The sequence below is a fragment of the Rhyacophila brunnea genome, unplaced genomic scaffold (assembly GCF_057557595.1).
Source record: "Rhyacophila brunnea isolate RB1 unplaced genomic scaffold, BYU_Rbru_1.0 scaffold_2, whole genome shotgun sequence".
Taxonomy (NCBI): Eukaryota; Metazoa; Arthropoda; class Insecta; order Trichoptera; family Rhyacophilidae; genus Rhyacophila; species Rhyacophila brunnea.
Genome location: NW_028232859.1, coordinates 36,232,072 through 36,248,621, shown reverse-complemented (window position 1 = coordinate 36,248,621; position 16,550 = coordinate 36,232,072). Strand labels below are relative to the sequence as shown.

The 16,550-nt window shown below is 34.7% G+C and overlaps 2 protein-coding genes across 3 annotated transcripts; both read left to right on the top strand.

The window, feature by feature from the left end:
- The first annotated feature begins 353 nt into the window (after window positions 1-353).
- On the top strand, window positions 354-943 carry LOC147072258 (uncharacterized). Its single transcript, XM_085946821.1, has 2 exons — window positions 354-443; window positions 676-943. The coding sequence occupies exons 1-2, from the start codon at window positions 358-360 to the stop codon at window positions 941-943; spliced, it is 354 nt and encodes a 117-aa protein (XP_085802947.1). The 5' UTR covers window positions 354-357.
- Window positions 944-948: 5 nt separating this feature from the next.
- LOC147072257 (centromere/kinetochore protein zw10 homolog) lies at window positions 949-7,761 on the top strand. Of its 2 annotated transcripts, XR_015070614.1 has the most exons (6): window positions 949-2,434; window positions 3,286-3,492; window positions 3,606-3,735; window positions 4,652-4,793; window positions 5,138-5,556; window positions 5,632-7,761. XR_015070614.1 is itself a non-coding variant. In XM_085946820.1 (5 exons), the coding sequence occupies exons 1-5, from the start codon at window positions 949-951 to the stop codon at window positions 5,351-5,353; spliced, it is 2,181 nt and encodes a 726-aa protein (XP_085802946.1). In that variant the 3' UTR covers window positions 5,354-7,756. The 2 variants fall into 2 exon arrangements, 1 of the variants encoding a protein (XP_085802946.1); XM_085946820.1 differs by having other exon boundaries at window positions 5,138-7,756.
- The last annotated feature ends 8,789 nt before the right edge of the window (window positions 7,762-16,550 follow it).

The window sequence follows — 16,550 nt, the reverse complement described above, 5'->3', positions numbered from 1 at the left end:
ATTCAAAACGAAATAGCCTGGAATTTGCCTTCATTGGGGATATTAGGTAGGTACAATAAAAAACAGGAATAAATTCTGTAAATTGCTAGGTAGGTATGTTATGGTATGGTGTGATGGTATGGTAGGTTTAGGTCATTGGTTTAGGTACATTATTTTGTTGCGGAGAAAAATTTTGCGTGGGGACTAGGTATTATTAAAAAATTAAATTAAATTTAATTTAATTAAATGTTAACATTAAAAATATTTTCTGCACGGTACCATTTTTATCATTGCCGGCAGCACAGCGTTGACGTATCGAAATGAAACTATGATAATCCATAGATAATAATAATATAGTTTTATTATCTATGATCAAACATGTCAGAATCGGAAGCTGTCAAAAGTGTAAATTTGGCTAAGTCTGTTAAAGAATTAGAATCGTCTGATGATAAGAATCTTGAAAAGTAAAAGCATCATAAAATATATCACTCTATTAAATACTCTTTCTATAGGATATTAAATCTATCGTATTATGTTATTATTTACGACATACTTCCACTATTATATTCTGCTGACGTTTTATTTCAATGTTAAATACACATAAAAGCAATCCTTTATGAGGAATGAACTAATTATGAAATGATATTATCAACCCTAGATGAATTATAATTAAATTAATTTACAATTTTTTTTTAGATTAGCTAGAGAAGAAATTCTTAGAGAAGCCTCACGAGGGGCGATAAGAGCGGAAGCGATCGGTCCTTCTGGTTGGCTGAAATGCCCCCTTCCTAAAACAAACAAGACATTTCTCAAAAATACTATAAAACACGTAGTTATTTCCAATAATTATCGTAACCGACATATATCAAAGAGACCATCGGCACCTTCGAAAGATTCATCCGATTGCACTTCATCAGCGAGTACTAATAAAAGATTTTGTAAATATAAAGAACAAAAATTGTAACTAAAATGGATATGAAAAGCATTTTAGAATATAACAGTGGCGATGAGAAAATGAGTCTTGAAGATAAAAGTTGCACTGTCAGTAAGAGAATCGATTGTCTGAAAAGTGAAATGAACCAAATTTTAGAAGGCGATCGCATAGACATAGTGGATATTAACATTGAATATGAAAAAAAGATAAAAGATTCTATCGTGTTGATCGACGGTATGCACTTATGTCAGAGCTACATTGAAGGAGAAGCCATTCAAGATATATTAAACTCCACTCATGAGCTACAAAAAATAAAATATGATTTAGATGAAGTCAATTTTAGTTTAATGATTCTGGAACAATTAGTCAAATGCGATAAGCAACTGGAGTCATACAATAAACTAAAAAGCAATGATGAGTGGGAAGAGTCGGTTATTGCGCTTTCCGCTGTCACCCACTTATTAAATAACCCAATCAACGGCTTAGATCGACTTGCAGTTTTTCAAACGATGAAAACTAACTCAGTGCTATGCTGGGAACGCTTGCTTAATGATTTGTCAGACCTTTGGAAACCATTTTTAAACTGGAGTGAACTAAACTCGGATGACAAAAGAGTCATGACAGTATTAATTGACAAACGTATTAAAAAGGATCATGTGCTTAAAGCATTAATAGCTTCTAAACAGATTCACATTGAAATTAAATCATTTTCTAACTTTCTTCTACGGTGTATTCTTAAACGACTCATCCACCACAATGCCACCATCGAAATTGTCACCAAAGAAACAGAAATGTTAATCGTAACAGTGGTGGAAAATAATAAAACGACACCTGATTATGAAATTGTCCTCGCTAATTTGAAAAGAGTTTTTGAATTTTTTTACAAAAATTTACAATCCGATGACAATTATCTATTAAAACTGATCGGGACGTTAATAAGTGTCGATTTTAGTGATATTTTAATAAAAGATTGCCTTGTTCAAACAATACCCAACAATATTAGCGAGTTACAAGATTACGGAAAAGTGACATCCCAAGTTGAAAACTTTCAGTCATATATGACTGAAATTGGCTTCTTTGAACTTGAAAATTTTTCCATTTTGCAGTATGCCAATAACGTTGAAGTTTTTGCAAACAAAATTAGCCAGCACTTTTTAGAAAGTGCCCGAATTATTCTTAAAAAAAATTTGGTCAATACTATGTCTGTTGGTACTGAATTTCCCACTGATGATGAAAATCCTTATGTGTCATCTGACGTTTCTCAAGTGTCTTTTGATAAAACTATGGACAGATTCGCAGAAACATTCCAATTATCTCCATTTGTATTCCCTCGCTGTGCAATATCTCGGTCTGTTCAGGAGCTTCTAGACCTTATCGTCGTTATGATGGAGCAGGCTTCCGAAGCATCTGATGTATGCTCTAAACGTCTTTACTACACTGCCCGAAATGTAGTAGAACTCTACATGGCTATTGTGCCGCTTCATTTCAAATCAGAATTGGGAAATATGCCTCAGCAAGTAGGTATGTTCTACCCATTTACAATAACAAAAATTCATAGTTTTCACTAAAAACATTATGGACTACCAGTAGATATTACCACAAGTCGCAGAAGGTCATAGACCTGGTGTATATTTCAGTGACGGTATGGACATGGGAATATTATACGATCACATGCGTGTATCCGGTAAAAAAGGTTATAAACAGCTGAGTTGAGCTGCGTTGTACATATCCTAAGAGGAAAATATCATGGTATATAATTTCACACCCTGGGATTGTTATTTATAGTTTTCAATAGGAAGGGTGCAAATTTCAATTATAATTTTAATGTAATCGCATAGAGCAGAGTGCTCACAATGGTGTAATGAACTGATCGCCATGTTTAACAGTGGGGAAGGGTGGAGGTAGACTGTTAAGATCCGACATAAATAGTGCGCACTACACTTTGTCAGTCAAACGTATTTGTTTTCATTGAACTAAGACTACAATGTGCAGATAGTGTTTGTTAGTTTTTAAAATTCAATTAAACCCTGCCTAATCCAAGCCATAGTAGATAATAGTGAAAAATATTCATTTAAGTATCTATAAAATATCTAAAAATATGCCATTAAAAACCGTACACAATATTTATTGATAGAAGAATATTTTTTATCGATTATGGTTTGGTGACCCAGGACTTAATATAATAGAATTTTAAAAACTAACCACCATCTGCAAATTATATTTATACATCATGGGTTGTGGGTTAGAATAAATCTCTAATAAAGTTCTAATTTTTTTTATGCACCCAATAAAATAAGCGAATGGCTAACAATCTTCTCTCATAAAAAAAGCATACTGTAAACCACAACTAATCTAATTTTTAATTATTCCAGTTCTTTTCCACAACAACTCTATGTATCTTGCTCACTATCTTTTGACATTGGGGGTGAAGTGGCAAAAAAATTTACTAGCCAAAGAGCGAGATTATATGATTACATTTTGTGACCAAGTCAAGGAATTACGAGATCTAGCCACTGAAAAACTCTTGCATTTCATGAGAATTCAAAGACAACAAATCTTTGATACTATTAGATCATCAGGTACCTAATTATGTCTTTCCCTTGTAACATATTTTTATTTCCATATAAATATTTTGATTGATAATATTTAATGTTGATGAAACTAACATTAAGTACCTACTTTTTTTTTTTAGACATTTACTACATTGCCACTAAAGATGTGCTTGGAGATAATGCTGAACAAAGCATTCGGCAATGTATTCGACAACTGCAACTACTTAAAACCGTGTGGAGTGGTATTCTTCCTCCAGATGTTTACAGACGGTAACTATTCTTATTAAGTATAACAGTGAATGATCTTTTCAAAGAATGATATAAGCAGGGAACTGAAATACCTAATGGGTAAGGAGTACCAGGTAACCGATCTCGAGTAAGGAAGAATCCGGGATAAGCTTAAACACATGTCAAGAATACGTCATACGTCGAATACTGACAGCTGTTCTCGGTTTATGCATTGACAATCATTTAATATTGGTGTATTACACACATTATTGCATGTGCATAATGCGTGTTTCATTTTCATAGGACACACATCCAAAACCCTGCATCAAAATGTAGCTTATATAGCTTATCGGAATTCTATTTATTATCTGTTCTGTGGAGATAAGCTTGCAACTTAAAACTGGCCACCTCATAAATCATAATAAATCAATATTTTCATATGTGTATTTATTCATTTTGTTAATAAATAGCATTTGTCAGTTCCAATATTTTATTGTATTAACTCGCAGTTAGATTTTAATCGACTTATCTTGGTGCAGTCTTCTGTCGTCGAAGCTCAACACCGAAATTGCACTACATCTCCCCATTCTGGGCCATAGGCTAGCCGTATCAGATCACCAATGCCTTGGATGTTGAGCCAATTAAAGAGAGGAATCTCCTACTGCCTACGCCTGCGCTGCCTTCTAAATTTCCCTTCATTATGAGCTGGAGTAAAATCATACCTCTCATTGTGAAAAATATGGCTGAAGTATATAACCTTTCTGTGTTTGATGGTAGCTATAAGTTCTCTCGGTTCATCGGTCTTAGAACCTCATTGGTGACGTGATCAGCACAGGAAATCCTCACTATACTCCAATACAGTCATATCTCGATAGCCTCAAGTCTTCTTATGGTCAGCTTGTTTAATGCCCAGGATTTGACTTCATATTTGATTCAATATATTATTTATTCATTTCAGTATTATAAGCTGCCTTGCCAATGTATTTATAGAGGAGTTGATAACAAAAGTTACTATTCAAGAAGATATTACCGCTGAAGTAGCTTCGCAACTTTCCGAAATTTACAATATTGTATCGAAGCGTCTGCCTCAAATATATCAGGTCCGTACTATATTTTTATTTTACATTTATTGATGTTATTACTTATATACCCCACATCATGGTGGAGTAGTGGCAAAATACTGTAATGGGTGCGGATTCAAATCCCACGTTGGGTATAATCATTAGTCTTTTCAATATCTGTATATCTTATATTAAAATGCGTACTTATGCCTGAGGCGGTGTAGGGAATGTGAGGTTCATACAGTGGAATATAGGTGACTAAAAGCCATTCATAGTAGGTTATATTACTACTACTGATAACCTGTCTTATTAATAATTGTGCATTATGACATTTCATTGATTATGTAATCATATTTTCTAATTGTAATCTTCCTCTATTCCAGAAAGAATCGGATATTCGAACTAATGTTCCCCAATGGCACAAATTTAATGAACTTATTTTGATATTGAAAGGATCCCTCGCTGATATTGACGAGCGATGGTTTGACGGCACCGGGCCATTGGCATTATATTTTAAACCAGAAGAAATTAAAAGACTCGTGAGAGCTCTCTTTCAGAACACAGCGTTTAGAGCAAATATACTAGCAAAAATTAAATGATTTGCCATTATGAACACCAATGAAACAACTAGTAAACAAATGGGTTCCAGTGTCACGTTTGTTCACACCCATATAAAATTATCCATCAGGTTGTCACTAAGATAAATCCCAATTAAATCCCCAACTGATGGTTAAAATTATCCTGGCATTTAGAATTGTAACGCGTGCAATGTCAGTCGAGTCGGAGTACGCATACACAATATGTAAATCAGTTGGAATTGAATCTTCAAGCAGAACCCAAGTCCTTCCAATTCAAAGAAAGATTGGGATCTGTGGAGAACCCTGAAGGATTTACACTCAAGCTCCCCATCTTTAACAACATCCGTAAAAATCTTACACATGTTCGAACAAATTCACAACAATGCATTGTTTTCTGGTGTTGTCATAAAAAATGTCAAGTATTTTTCACAATAACAAAGATATTTTACATTTAAGGAATAGAATTGCTTCAAAGTGTGTCAAACACCTGCAAGTACATGTGACCTACATGGTAGGGGGGATTGCTTGTCATTCATAATACTTTTACTACGTAAATTCAAATATTAGGTACAGTAAAACCTCGTTAATACGGATTACGAAATGTGAAATGTATGGGGGGAAAATATTAAAATTTTTTGATTTTCATTAATTTCGTTTACGATCAGATGTGCCCACGAAATTTCCGATTCCGTGTGTGTGAATGGGTCATAAAATGTCAGGATTATTTATATTACCTTCTTAAAATAAGTAATTTATGATGTTTTAAGAAAAGTCTGTCGCAATTTTCAATGACTGGCTCATGAAATAGTGTACTTTATTACGATTTATTAAATATTTTTGTATGCCAGGACTCTGAAGTTATTTCAAATTACGAAATTCGAATAAATTAAAGGAATGGTTTTATATGAAAATAAAGTTCAAGGGACTTTTTTTTATGAAAATTTCGAATTATGGCGAATTTCGAATGATACGTGTTCTTATTAATGAAGTTTTACTGTATCTACTTAAGACTTATTACAGACATTATTTTTTGTCAAGATTATTACTTTGTAGTTCTACTTTACAACCAAAATAAATTGTGTTACTTAGTTCTCAAAGTGTACAATCAAATAATATTGATGGTTACATGCACAAATAGTGCATGTCCTGTTTTTACCAAAATTGGGTTATTACACACAAGACTAAAGTACCTACCTTTATACATATGTAGTGTAAAAATATACATACAAATAGTGTATTTGAGAAAATATTGTCTAATTCAAATAGATGAATCAGTGGATTTGAATATTTCAAATTCAATTTTATTAAACCATATATTCAAAGTACATAGATTTAACATCTGTGCATTAACCCATTGATATAATTAATTAATTCACTTGCCAAAAAATTAAGCTACTTTCTACAGAAAAAAGACTTCTTTTTATAATTTATGTTGTTTCAATTATTATTAATGTATATTGCTTTGAAATTTGAAGTAGCTTATCACATTGAAGAGATGCAGGTATCCACTTAAGCGGAGATCGGCAACCTTTTCCCCACGGATGGCGGAATACAAAACTTAAAAATAGTTGAGGGCAGGAGTTGCAACCTTATTTTCATCTGGAGCAATTTGCAGCGAAAAATGGAAATGCGACCACATTTTTTTCCAAATGAAACAGACATCTCTTAGACAGAATACTACATAAATGAGACGTCTATTATCAAACACAGCCAAGTCAATTTCACATTTTTTTTTTAGGAGAGGCGAAAGTTTATTTAATCTCATTTCTCAACGTTTTATATATTATTTTTTCTAGCTTCACAGTTTCACATAGGTACTGTAAATAATAATACTATTGAACAAATAAAATTCAACTATAGATGCCCAATTTTGTCCGAAAATCAGTTTAAATACACGACTTGGACGTGTTTAATACTCAGGTGTTGACTTGGTCATTTTTAAAACTAGACCGAGTTGAAATGGCTATTTTAAAATGTAATTTACGTAAGGAATACAGTCTTAATAGCAGTGCATTATTTTAGTAAATTATCACTCATGGTATATTGACTTAATTAAAAATGAATTTATTCAAATAAAATAAAATAATCATTATTCATAATGAATAATTGCTTTACAGCATTGTTTCATAAAATGTTTTTTTATTTATTAAAAAAAATCTGAAATAAACATGCATTATTCTTTGATCTTCAAATCAGTAAAAATTATCTCAAGCACATAACAAATAAACCACATTATGTGTAAATGGATTGAAACATACTTTAAAATGGCACCAAAGAACTTTGTACATTTAAAAATGTGTTTAATTTGGTAAATTAATATAACAAATATTATGTTTCTTGCAAAATGAATACGTTTCCTGTATAAATAAGTTACTTTTTATGTAGACATATTATTTGAATGAAATTATATTAGTTGGCTTGACATTACCTAAAATTTTTGTGTAAAATAACTTACTGTATTCGCACCTCCACCACTTTATTCCATTGAGATTGATTAAATAATCGCTTCCCTGTTTTATCGGGAGTAAATTCCACAATATTTTGTTCCATTTTAATACTTATTAATATTAAAAAACATGAAATATGCAGGCACTAAACTTCAATTTACTTCTTGTCAGGCAATAGTAACCCCATACCAAATACTGAACGATATTCAGTCAGCTGATTCAAATATAGATACTCAATGAGAGTTTATCGCACAGGCAAAATGTTCACAAGGGTATCTCCAGACCTGTTAGTAGTTCAAACCTCCACGTCCCTAAAAGCATTGTTGTTTGAGATTACCTATATTCCGTGAATTTTAAAGATACCCTAAAACCCACTGGATAGACGAGCTCATACTGATGATGATGTTCCATGGAAATGCCCTAATTCTTAATGGATGATTGATGTTATTTTTTAAAAGATTTTTGTTTGCAAATTTTGTCTCCATAGATAATATTATAATAACTTGGCTATTTATCAATATCTAGAATTTTCATTTCTCAGGAAATCAATAAGAATTTGAGAAAATGCTGTTGGGAAAAAATAAATACAGTGAGTTCTCGACTTATGACCACTGACATAGATTTGGAGTTTTACTTTGTTTTTACATAATTGATTTGTGAATTTTTTACTTCCAAAATGGCTAGTAAGAGTGATAAACATAAGAGAAAGACAATATACTTAGAGATAAAAATAGAAATAATAAAACAGCATGAGTGCGGGAAAATAGTGTCAAACTTCTCTCTAACATTTCTAATTCTTCAAATCTTAATCTCTAAAATTTAAAGAAGGGGGGTGACAACACTAACCAAAACTTGAAAACTATCGTAATGTGAACATACATTCAAATATAAGGTAAGAAATTTGAAACTTAAAAAGAAAGCCGCTGAAATGGAAACTGTTGAATTCTTTGAAGAAAAAAAAACCACTTGTCTTTGAACTGAAACGAAATTGTTTATATGCTAGTAAAATTTAATTGGTAAGAAAAACTGATGAAGTGTTAAAAGTTAAAAAAAAAAAATTTCGGGAAATCAATTGACCATCTTAATACATAAGACGCGCCCAGCGATTCGATATAAATAGCATGTTATTTAAATGTGGTAATTAAAAAGTAATTACCTAGTCAGCAGTCAATGTGTTTTATATTAAATAATTAGTCATCTTAAGTTTGATAATTCTGTATTTTAATGATGTGTTTCAGAATACGTTTCCAATTAATAATTATACTGCGTCTTGCAATATCAAAAATACCAACCTCTAAAATTAAAATCTAAGATTTTGCTGCTCTACGTGGACAACAAAATCTTCTGCACATCTGTTAACCTTTTATCTTACTCAGAGCGCACGTCGCGGAGATTATAAGGGTGCCGAATACTTTCTCATTATCTCTTACAGTTCATTTTTGTTCAGGCCTTGTCTCACACAGTATTTTCAATGAGATGGTTTTGGTGTGATCCAGAGCAAGGACAACAAAGTGAGCATATATGGTAACAACCACTAAAAAATTGGTAAAATAACCTCCCCTATGTGGAAGTCCAAGGATGAAAAATTTAACAATATTTTTAGAAGTGCTACGTTTCTTTTACTAGCTTTGCCTAAAATAACAAAAAATAAATTAAACAGCAGCTTACTGGGTCGAAGAATTTTCACCGATGCATCGACTGTTAAAAAGATATTAAGTTTACTTTCATAGGTAAGTACCTATTTACCTAAAATCAGGCGCACGCACACAAGGGAGAGTAAGAGAAATAATAGTAAATACTTAGTCTTTGTTAGGACCTCCAGAGTTCCTCATTAGGTTGGTCCCACTCCTTTCGGCATTCACCGACACGCAAGGCCTGAGGCCACTGGAATACCCATGGCACAATTTGCGCGGCTATCTGGGGCATTCAATATTTGTTTTGATATACTGATGCGGGATATCTAAAAGACAAGATAGTGTGGCGGATGACACAAACAGATACTAATGATCTGAACAATTAATTACCAATGACGATTAATCCACGCACATTCGATAATCACTCGTGGATGTGACAGCTTGTAGTGACATACTCCTGGACTTCCCGTCTTCAATGGGGAGCCGGAATAAAGTTTTGTGGGCCTAAGCGTGCAGCTTGGTCACATAGTCAATTAACAGAATATGAGAGGCTTATGACGTATCACTTGGCTATCTGGATAAAAAGGAATAGTTTGTAATTATATGTAAGGTTTTGTTTTATGAGTTTGAAAGAGATGGGCGTAAAAGATGTAAGAGTGAAAGAGAGCTAGCATGTATTTTCTTTTGTATCGACTGTACCACTCACTAACTTGTCAAGTGAGATTTTTTTCTTTTATTTAAAGTCAGTCGGAAAAAAATACGAGTGGCGGGCGGACGCAAATTGGGTTTGCGAACTCGCGCGCCAAAAATAAAACTAATGTCGGCCATTAATAACTAGAATATAAGTGATATTATGATATATGTGGAACTATAGAAACGATAATAATAAATATCTATGTCACTGTTTAACATAAGTTTCTTTCTTGTAAAAAAAAAAAAAAAAAATAAGCATAAAAAAATACAAAGCCACGTGCTTACCAAAAAAAACAAGGACTTTTATTTAATTAATTTTTGTGAATCCTGAGTTCGACATAGTTCTGAGCTAGCCCAGAACTCGGGATATCTCAGTAGGTGAACACCTTTCATTATACAAGTGTTTATCGGTAGACTGAAAATGCGAAGTATCTGGGCATGGGGAATGAACCCAGAAAAGTGCGGGAGTCCACGGTTGAAGTGACGACAAACTATAAAAGTAGTTGGCGGTGTAAATTTGGAAGTCAGTGATTTGCATCAGCTAGATTCTGTGAACCCCTATGCCTTCAAAATCAATAGTAAATTATTATGGATTTTATTTGTGTGCGCCTGCCATAAATACAGAATTAACGTGATAAAACCTATCTTTTGTAAATTGGAGAAAAATTCTGGAATTTCACCAAGCAAAAATTTTAAGACTAGCAATTTTCAATACTGCTGCAAGCCAGTGTTGCCATATTTTAAAATGCAGAATTATAGTACTTTTATTTAAAATTATAGTACGATTTTCGGGCGTACTATACCTATTTTATATCGTACATAGTACGCGGACCAAAATTATAGTACAAATACTATAATTATAGTACGGTTGGCAACACTGCTGCCATCTTTTCAAAGTGAAATTATAGTACAGAGCCTCCAAAATTATAGTATTTGGGGAAAAAATATAGTACGTGTTGTCATCTGTTGAAAATGTAGGTATAGATTTTTTGTATTTTTGTTGGTATTTTATGTCCTCTTCCGACCAAAAATGCTTTCCGAAGAATTCAAGAAATGTCATTTTAAACCAAAGTCAAGGGATTTTTTCATGTTATTCGCGCAATTTTTTTCCAAGTTCTCCAAATCTTCTTATATTGCGAAATTATAGTACTTTACACCAATTTATCGAACGGAAATATCGAAATTTTAGTACTTTTTACATTTTTTTTCCGATATGCAAAATTATAGTATTTTGCATAATTATAGTACGCACTGCCTGTATTTTTGAAGACATCGCTCAACTTTTCATTGTTATTCGTACATGTATCTCTCACTTCGCGAAGTAGAACATGTAGCAGTATTATGAACAATACTCCGTTCATGAGCGCAAAGCGATTGCGATCCAAACAGATTTTCAGTTTGCACAGGATTACAATGAGGTCATTGTATACTACTTAAACGGTGGCTGAATGTTCCTGTAATGGCTTTTTGTATAGATTTTTTACAGACTTTTAGATCGGCGCACGAAACTCTTAGAAGGACTCTAGAAACAAAAACGCCAGTTTCTGTTTTATAACAATGTTGGCGAGTTAATTTTTAACAATTTTACAGTTAACATATTTAATGAATCGCCAACATGTTACGAAAATACAAACTCCCGCGTTTATTTCTAAGCCACTCATACATTCAAAATAATTTAAAAAAAACACATCAGCGGTTATTTCTTTGGCTGACGCATTATTCGCTCGGAGCGTAAAGCCATAAACTGTGACATTTATATTTCTTTATTGATATTAAATCATTCTGTTCAAAAAGTTTTTTGAGAAATAGTATAAATAAATAAAGACATATTTAATTTACCTTATGAGAAGTCGATAAGAGAACACGGCAGCCTTCGGTGATTGAGGTAATCATGAAAATACGCTTTACGACCTTACGTGGCTAGGACACGTATTACGGATGCCGCCAAAGAGTGTGACGCTTCGTACCCTTATGGCACGGCCTCAAGGGTTCCGTCGCCATGGCCGGCCCTCCCTCATCCTGCAGCGGTGACACAAAAGCGACCTACGTGCTGCAGGTCTGACATGGCGGGAGGCGCAAGAGTTGGCGATGGACCGAGGGAAGTGGCGCGAACTTGTGCTTGCCATATGCCCCAATGCTGGGTCGTGACAGGGTGAAAGAAGAAGATCTCCTTTTTATAGAAGGTAAACCATTGCGCACTACCAGAAAATGCTATTCTGAAGACCACCGGCCGCCACTGATCGTACATAGTACGCGGACCACAATTATTATAGTACAAATACTATAATTATAGTACGGTTGGCAACACTGGCTGCAAGTATAGTAAAATTATTTTCCTGAACCCGAAATCAATTATTATTCGAATTTGACTTTGAAGTCCTTGAGATAGGGTTTGCTCTTTCCTCTTCGCGTGAGGTTATATTCTACTAATTTATTTTCCTTTTTCTTGTCGTTGGTCAATCCTCCGTTTTTATTTACTGGTCATACCCGCGCGTCAATTTTGTATGTATGGAGTTTGGGATCCTTTTGTCTTCATTAAGGATTTGACTTTATTATTGTTAACATGTTACGTCTGACAGTTCATTCTAACTATAAAAAAAATATCTTGGACAAACGTTAAGTGATAGTTAAGTGAACGTTAAGTGATCAGTGATTATGGCGCAACATCTGAATGACCGTGAGGAGGATATTCTAAAAGCAATGAACACCAGACGGCGAAGCAGAACTGCTACAGGAGGAAAAGTTCAACGCACGAGCGTCGATTAAGATGCTGATGTTTGAGGTATCCTCGTTACGTACCTTATTTCAGCAGGGGGACCGGCAAGGAGTGGTACAACGCCCAAAAAACAATTCTTGGCGGCCCCTACGGTCGTAGAGTTAGGTCTAAATGACAAGTTGCGTCGGTGCGACCACTCGTTATCAGCTAACCATCTGACGGAGAGGACCATCGCGGCCCTCCAGAATGCGATGTTTTCCCAACGGGACAGCTTCTGAAAGGGTATGCAAGGGTTAGTGGATTGGGCAATCAATCCTCAAAACATAATAACAGCGATGAGCCTGTACCAAAAAAAAATCGAAGAGGGTTTTGGGGACAACGCATAATAAAATTTGGGAGAACATGACTCAGAACTTACCGGAAGGATACCTTCACTCGGGAGGTACTATCAAGGATTCCTACGAGCTGAGAGTCCCGGAAGGCCCTCGAACTCACATTATGGCCGGGGTACTCCCAGGGGGCGACGTCCTGTGGGAAGGGAGTTCTCCATCGGAGGTACGGGCTCCATCAGGGATACGAACTCTAAACGAAGGTGACCGCATCTGGATGACCAACAACATTGGGGGCCGCCTAAGAGACTTTCGGGGAGTCTGAATAGCGTAGTGTACTCCCCCCCCCAACATTGGTAAAAATAATAGCCGTAGCCCGCATACCTTTTGTGCGGATACCACCATTGGTAAGTCTTTCTTTACTTTTACGGAAAGAATTTCAAACGCAACAATCAGCAGAGGTCACTCTCGAGATCGAGGACTTAAAGAACCATTACGAGTATCCAGCCGTCTTACAAACAGAAGACTGGCTAGTAATAATAGATCTAAGCCAGGCGTACCTCCAGGTAACAATGGCTTCTCAACATCGTCGATTCGTTCGACTAGCCTACCGAGGAAAGCTCCTACAATTCACGTGTCTCCCGTTCGTGCTGTCAGCCGCTCCGATTATGTTTTCATTCCTGACCAATTGGGTCGCCGAACGCCTACGAAAGTATGGCTGAGAATATTCACTTACCTAGACGACTTCTTAGTAGCCAACCAATCCGAGAAATAGTCTCGGTTCAGGTGGAATACAGGATTTTCTACAGTCCTTAGGGTGGTTAATAAATATAAAAAGATCCTGTCTGATCCCAAACCAACAATGAGGGTTCCTGGACATCACGTGGGACACACGCAACAAGCGGAGGTTTCTGTCGCCGGAGAAGTGTGTAGCACTCCGTCACCATCTGCTAATGCAGGTACAAAAAGGCAGTTGGTCCCTCAGACAGGCACATATCCAATCCCTTCTGGGGCGACTCAACTTCACATCCTACCTCCACGAGGAAGGTTGCATTGCCGACGGCTACAACGCTCCAGTCATCAATATGGCCGAGGTCCCATTCTCGCCAATAGACGATAATCCCACCACAGGCCTAACAGGACATCATGTGGTGGCTCCAGGTGATAGGCTCCTCAGAGTTGACACACATCAAAGCTGCTTCTGCAGACAGACAACAAAACAGTGGTGGCATACCGCTAGTTTAGTATTGGTTTGTGACACAGACCACTTTTATCGAAAAAAACTTTTTTACATAAAACGATCATTGAGTATTGTTATGTTACATATCCAGTGAAAAAAGACCAAAAAATATTGAAATAAACTAGTTGTAAGTATATTTTTGTTCCAAATCCATAAAAATAATACAAAAGATTGGATTGGTTTGTTCCATATCCGGATATAGAACAAACCAATACTAATAATTCGCTACGCTATATTATAAGTTCTATTGGTTTGTTCCATATCCTTTTCGACCAATGGCATTGCGCATTTTATCTGGAAGAATGTGGACAAAGAACAAAACAATACGCAAAATAGTCAGTTTATTTAGTCATAGTTACATTTAGTTACGTCATGCATAACGTTTGACTGGCTTTAATTTGTTTGTGATTCGTATTGTATTATTATAAATATAAGTTTTAAAGTAAGTAAATAATGGATTTATCTCTATCTCCCTTAGAATTTCTGATAACATTTGATTTATAAAATGTTTTTTTCTCTTCCAAAGGCAAACGTATCAAATTTTTTTTGAATATCTTTAATTTTACAGCTTATTGCAATATAAATAAAACTGTATACAATTATTGTATTTGGCACGAATTCCTAAATGGCAGACCTGGAAATGTTTTGGGAAGTGCATTGATCAAAATACTGACACAGATCATTCGTGACATTCCAACCATAAATTAAGTATATAATTTTGTGATCGGATAAATGTGTAGGTAGGTACCTCAAAATAAAAATTCCGTAAAAACGTAATTGAACAAAAGTTTACTGAACCTGGGCATGGAACATTACAAAAGTTAGATACTGCTCATAGCGTAATTGAACGTTTCCTAAGAAATTGGGAGGTTTATTCTCCATTTTCATTGATTCGGTAGGTACTTAGATATATTGAAAATTTCATAGGAAAAAAATGTTTTTTTAAGTTTTACAGCTGATGTTGGAGGCTGATTTTTTCGACTACCAAGTCATTGCAGCCTCTTATGATTTTACCAATATTCAAATCACAAAATTAAAGCATTTACAATACGAAAAACGATCTCTTCTGTCCAATGTGAAATGGCGATAGGATTTCAATGATCACTTCATTGAAATTAATTTGATTCGTCGTAATATAATTACCCCTTCCAGTAGCTCTAGAAAAAAATGGGTTCCACTTCGTATACAAAATAGTAATTGCAATATTTTACCTCAAATTCCTATTTTAAAAAAGTATGTTTCAACAGGAAACAAGAAAATCGTTAACATTAAGTCACAAAATGATAAGGATTTTTTCAAAGCATTATTTGCACTGTAAGTAATAATTAATGAGAATTTTTTTTTCTAAAAACCTTTGTATAATTCGTTCAATTGCCTTATTTCCCTTTATATTTCTTATTTTTTTCGATGATATTGTATTATTATTAGAAATTTCTATTATGTCCTTTTTCAATAATTACTTACCTACCAAGATTATTTTAATGTTTTATTGTAACAATTTTTCTTATCGCATTAAATAATAAATATAATGACCTATAATGTCTTTATTATTATTGATGAAAACACAGTAACAATGAAATATTACGCACGTTGTAATACAAAAATAGGAAAAAATATTATCTTGGTTTGTTCCATATCCATAATTTGTTCCATATCTACAAAAACGAAAAACATTGTGCATTTTGTGGATATGGAACATACCAAAAACGTGAAATAAAGCATTACGGTGTATAAGTGCCATGTAAAATCACTATTAATAAGATATATAGCTGAATATAATAACATCCCAACAGAAAGTTTGATTCTAAACCAAACGCAATCGGAGTAGTAAGCATGTGTACATGTAATGCTCGTTTCCCGCTAATTATTGAAGTTATTTGAATTGGTCTGTGTCACAAACCAATAGTAGGCTAGCGATACATCAACAACGAGGGCGGCACAAAATCTGTCACCCTCCTAAACCTATGCCGACAGATACTAGTATTTACCAGTCGAGCCAACATCACGTTTACTGCACAATACTTCCGCAGAAATTACAACTGCGTGGCAGATCATCTCTCCCGCAGACAACTCATTCCCGAATGGCACCTCATCAACACCGCAACCACCCCCCTGTTTCAAAGATGGGGTGTTCCCGAGGTGGATAGATTCGCAAGCGA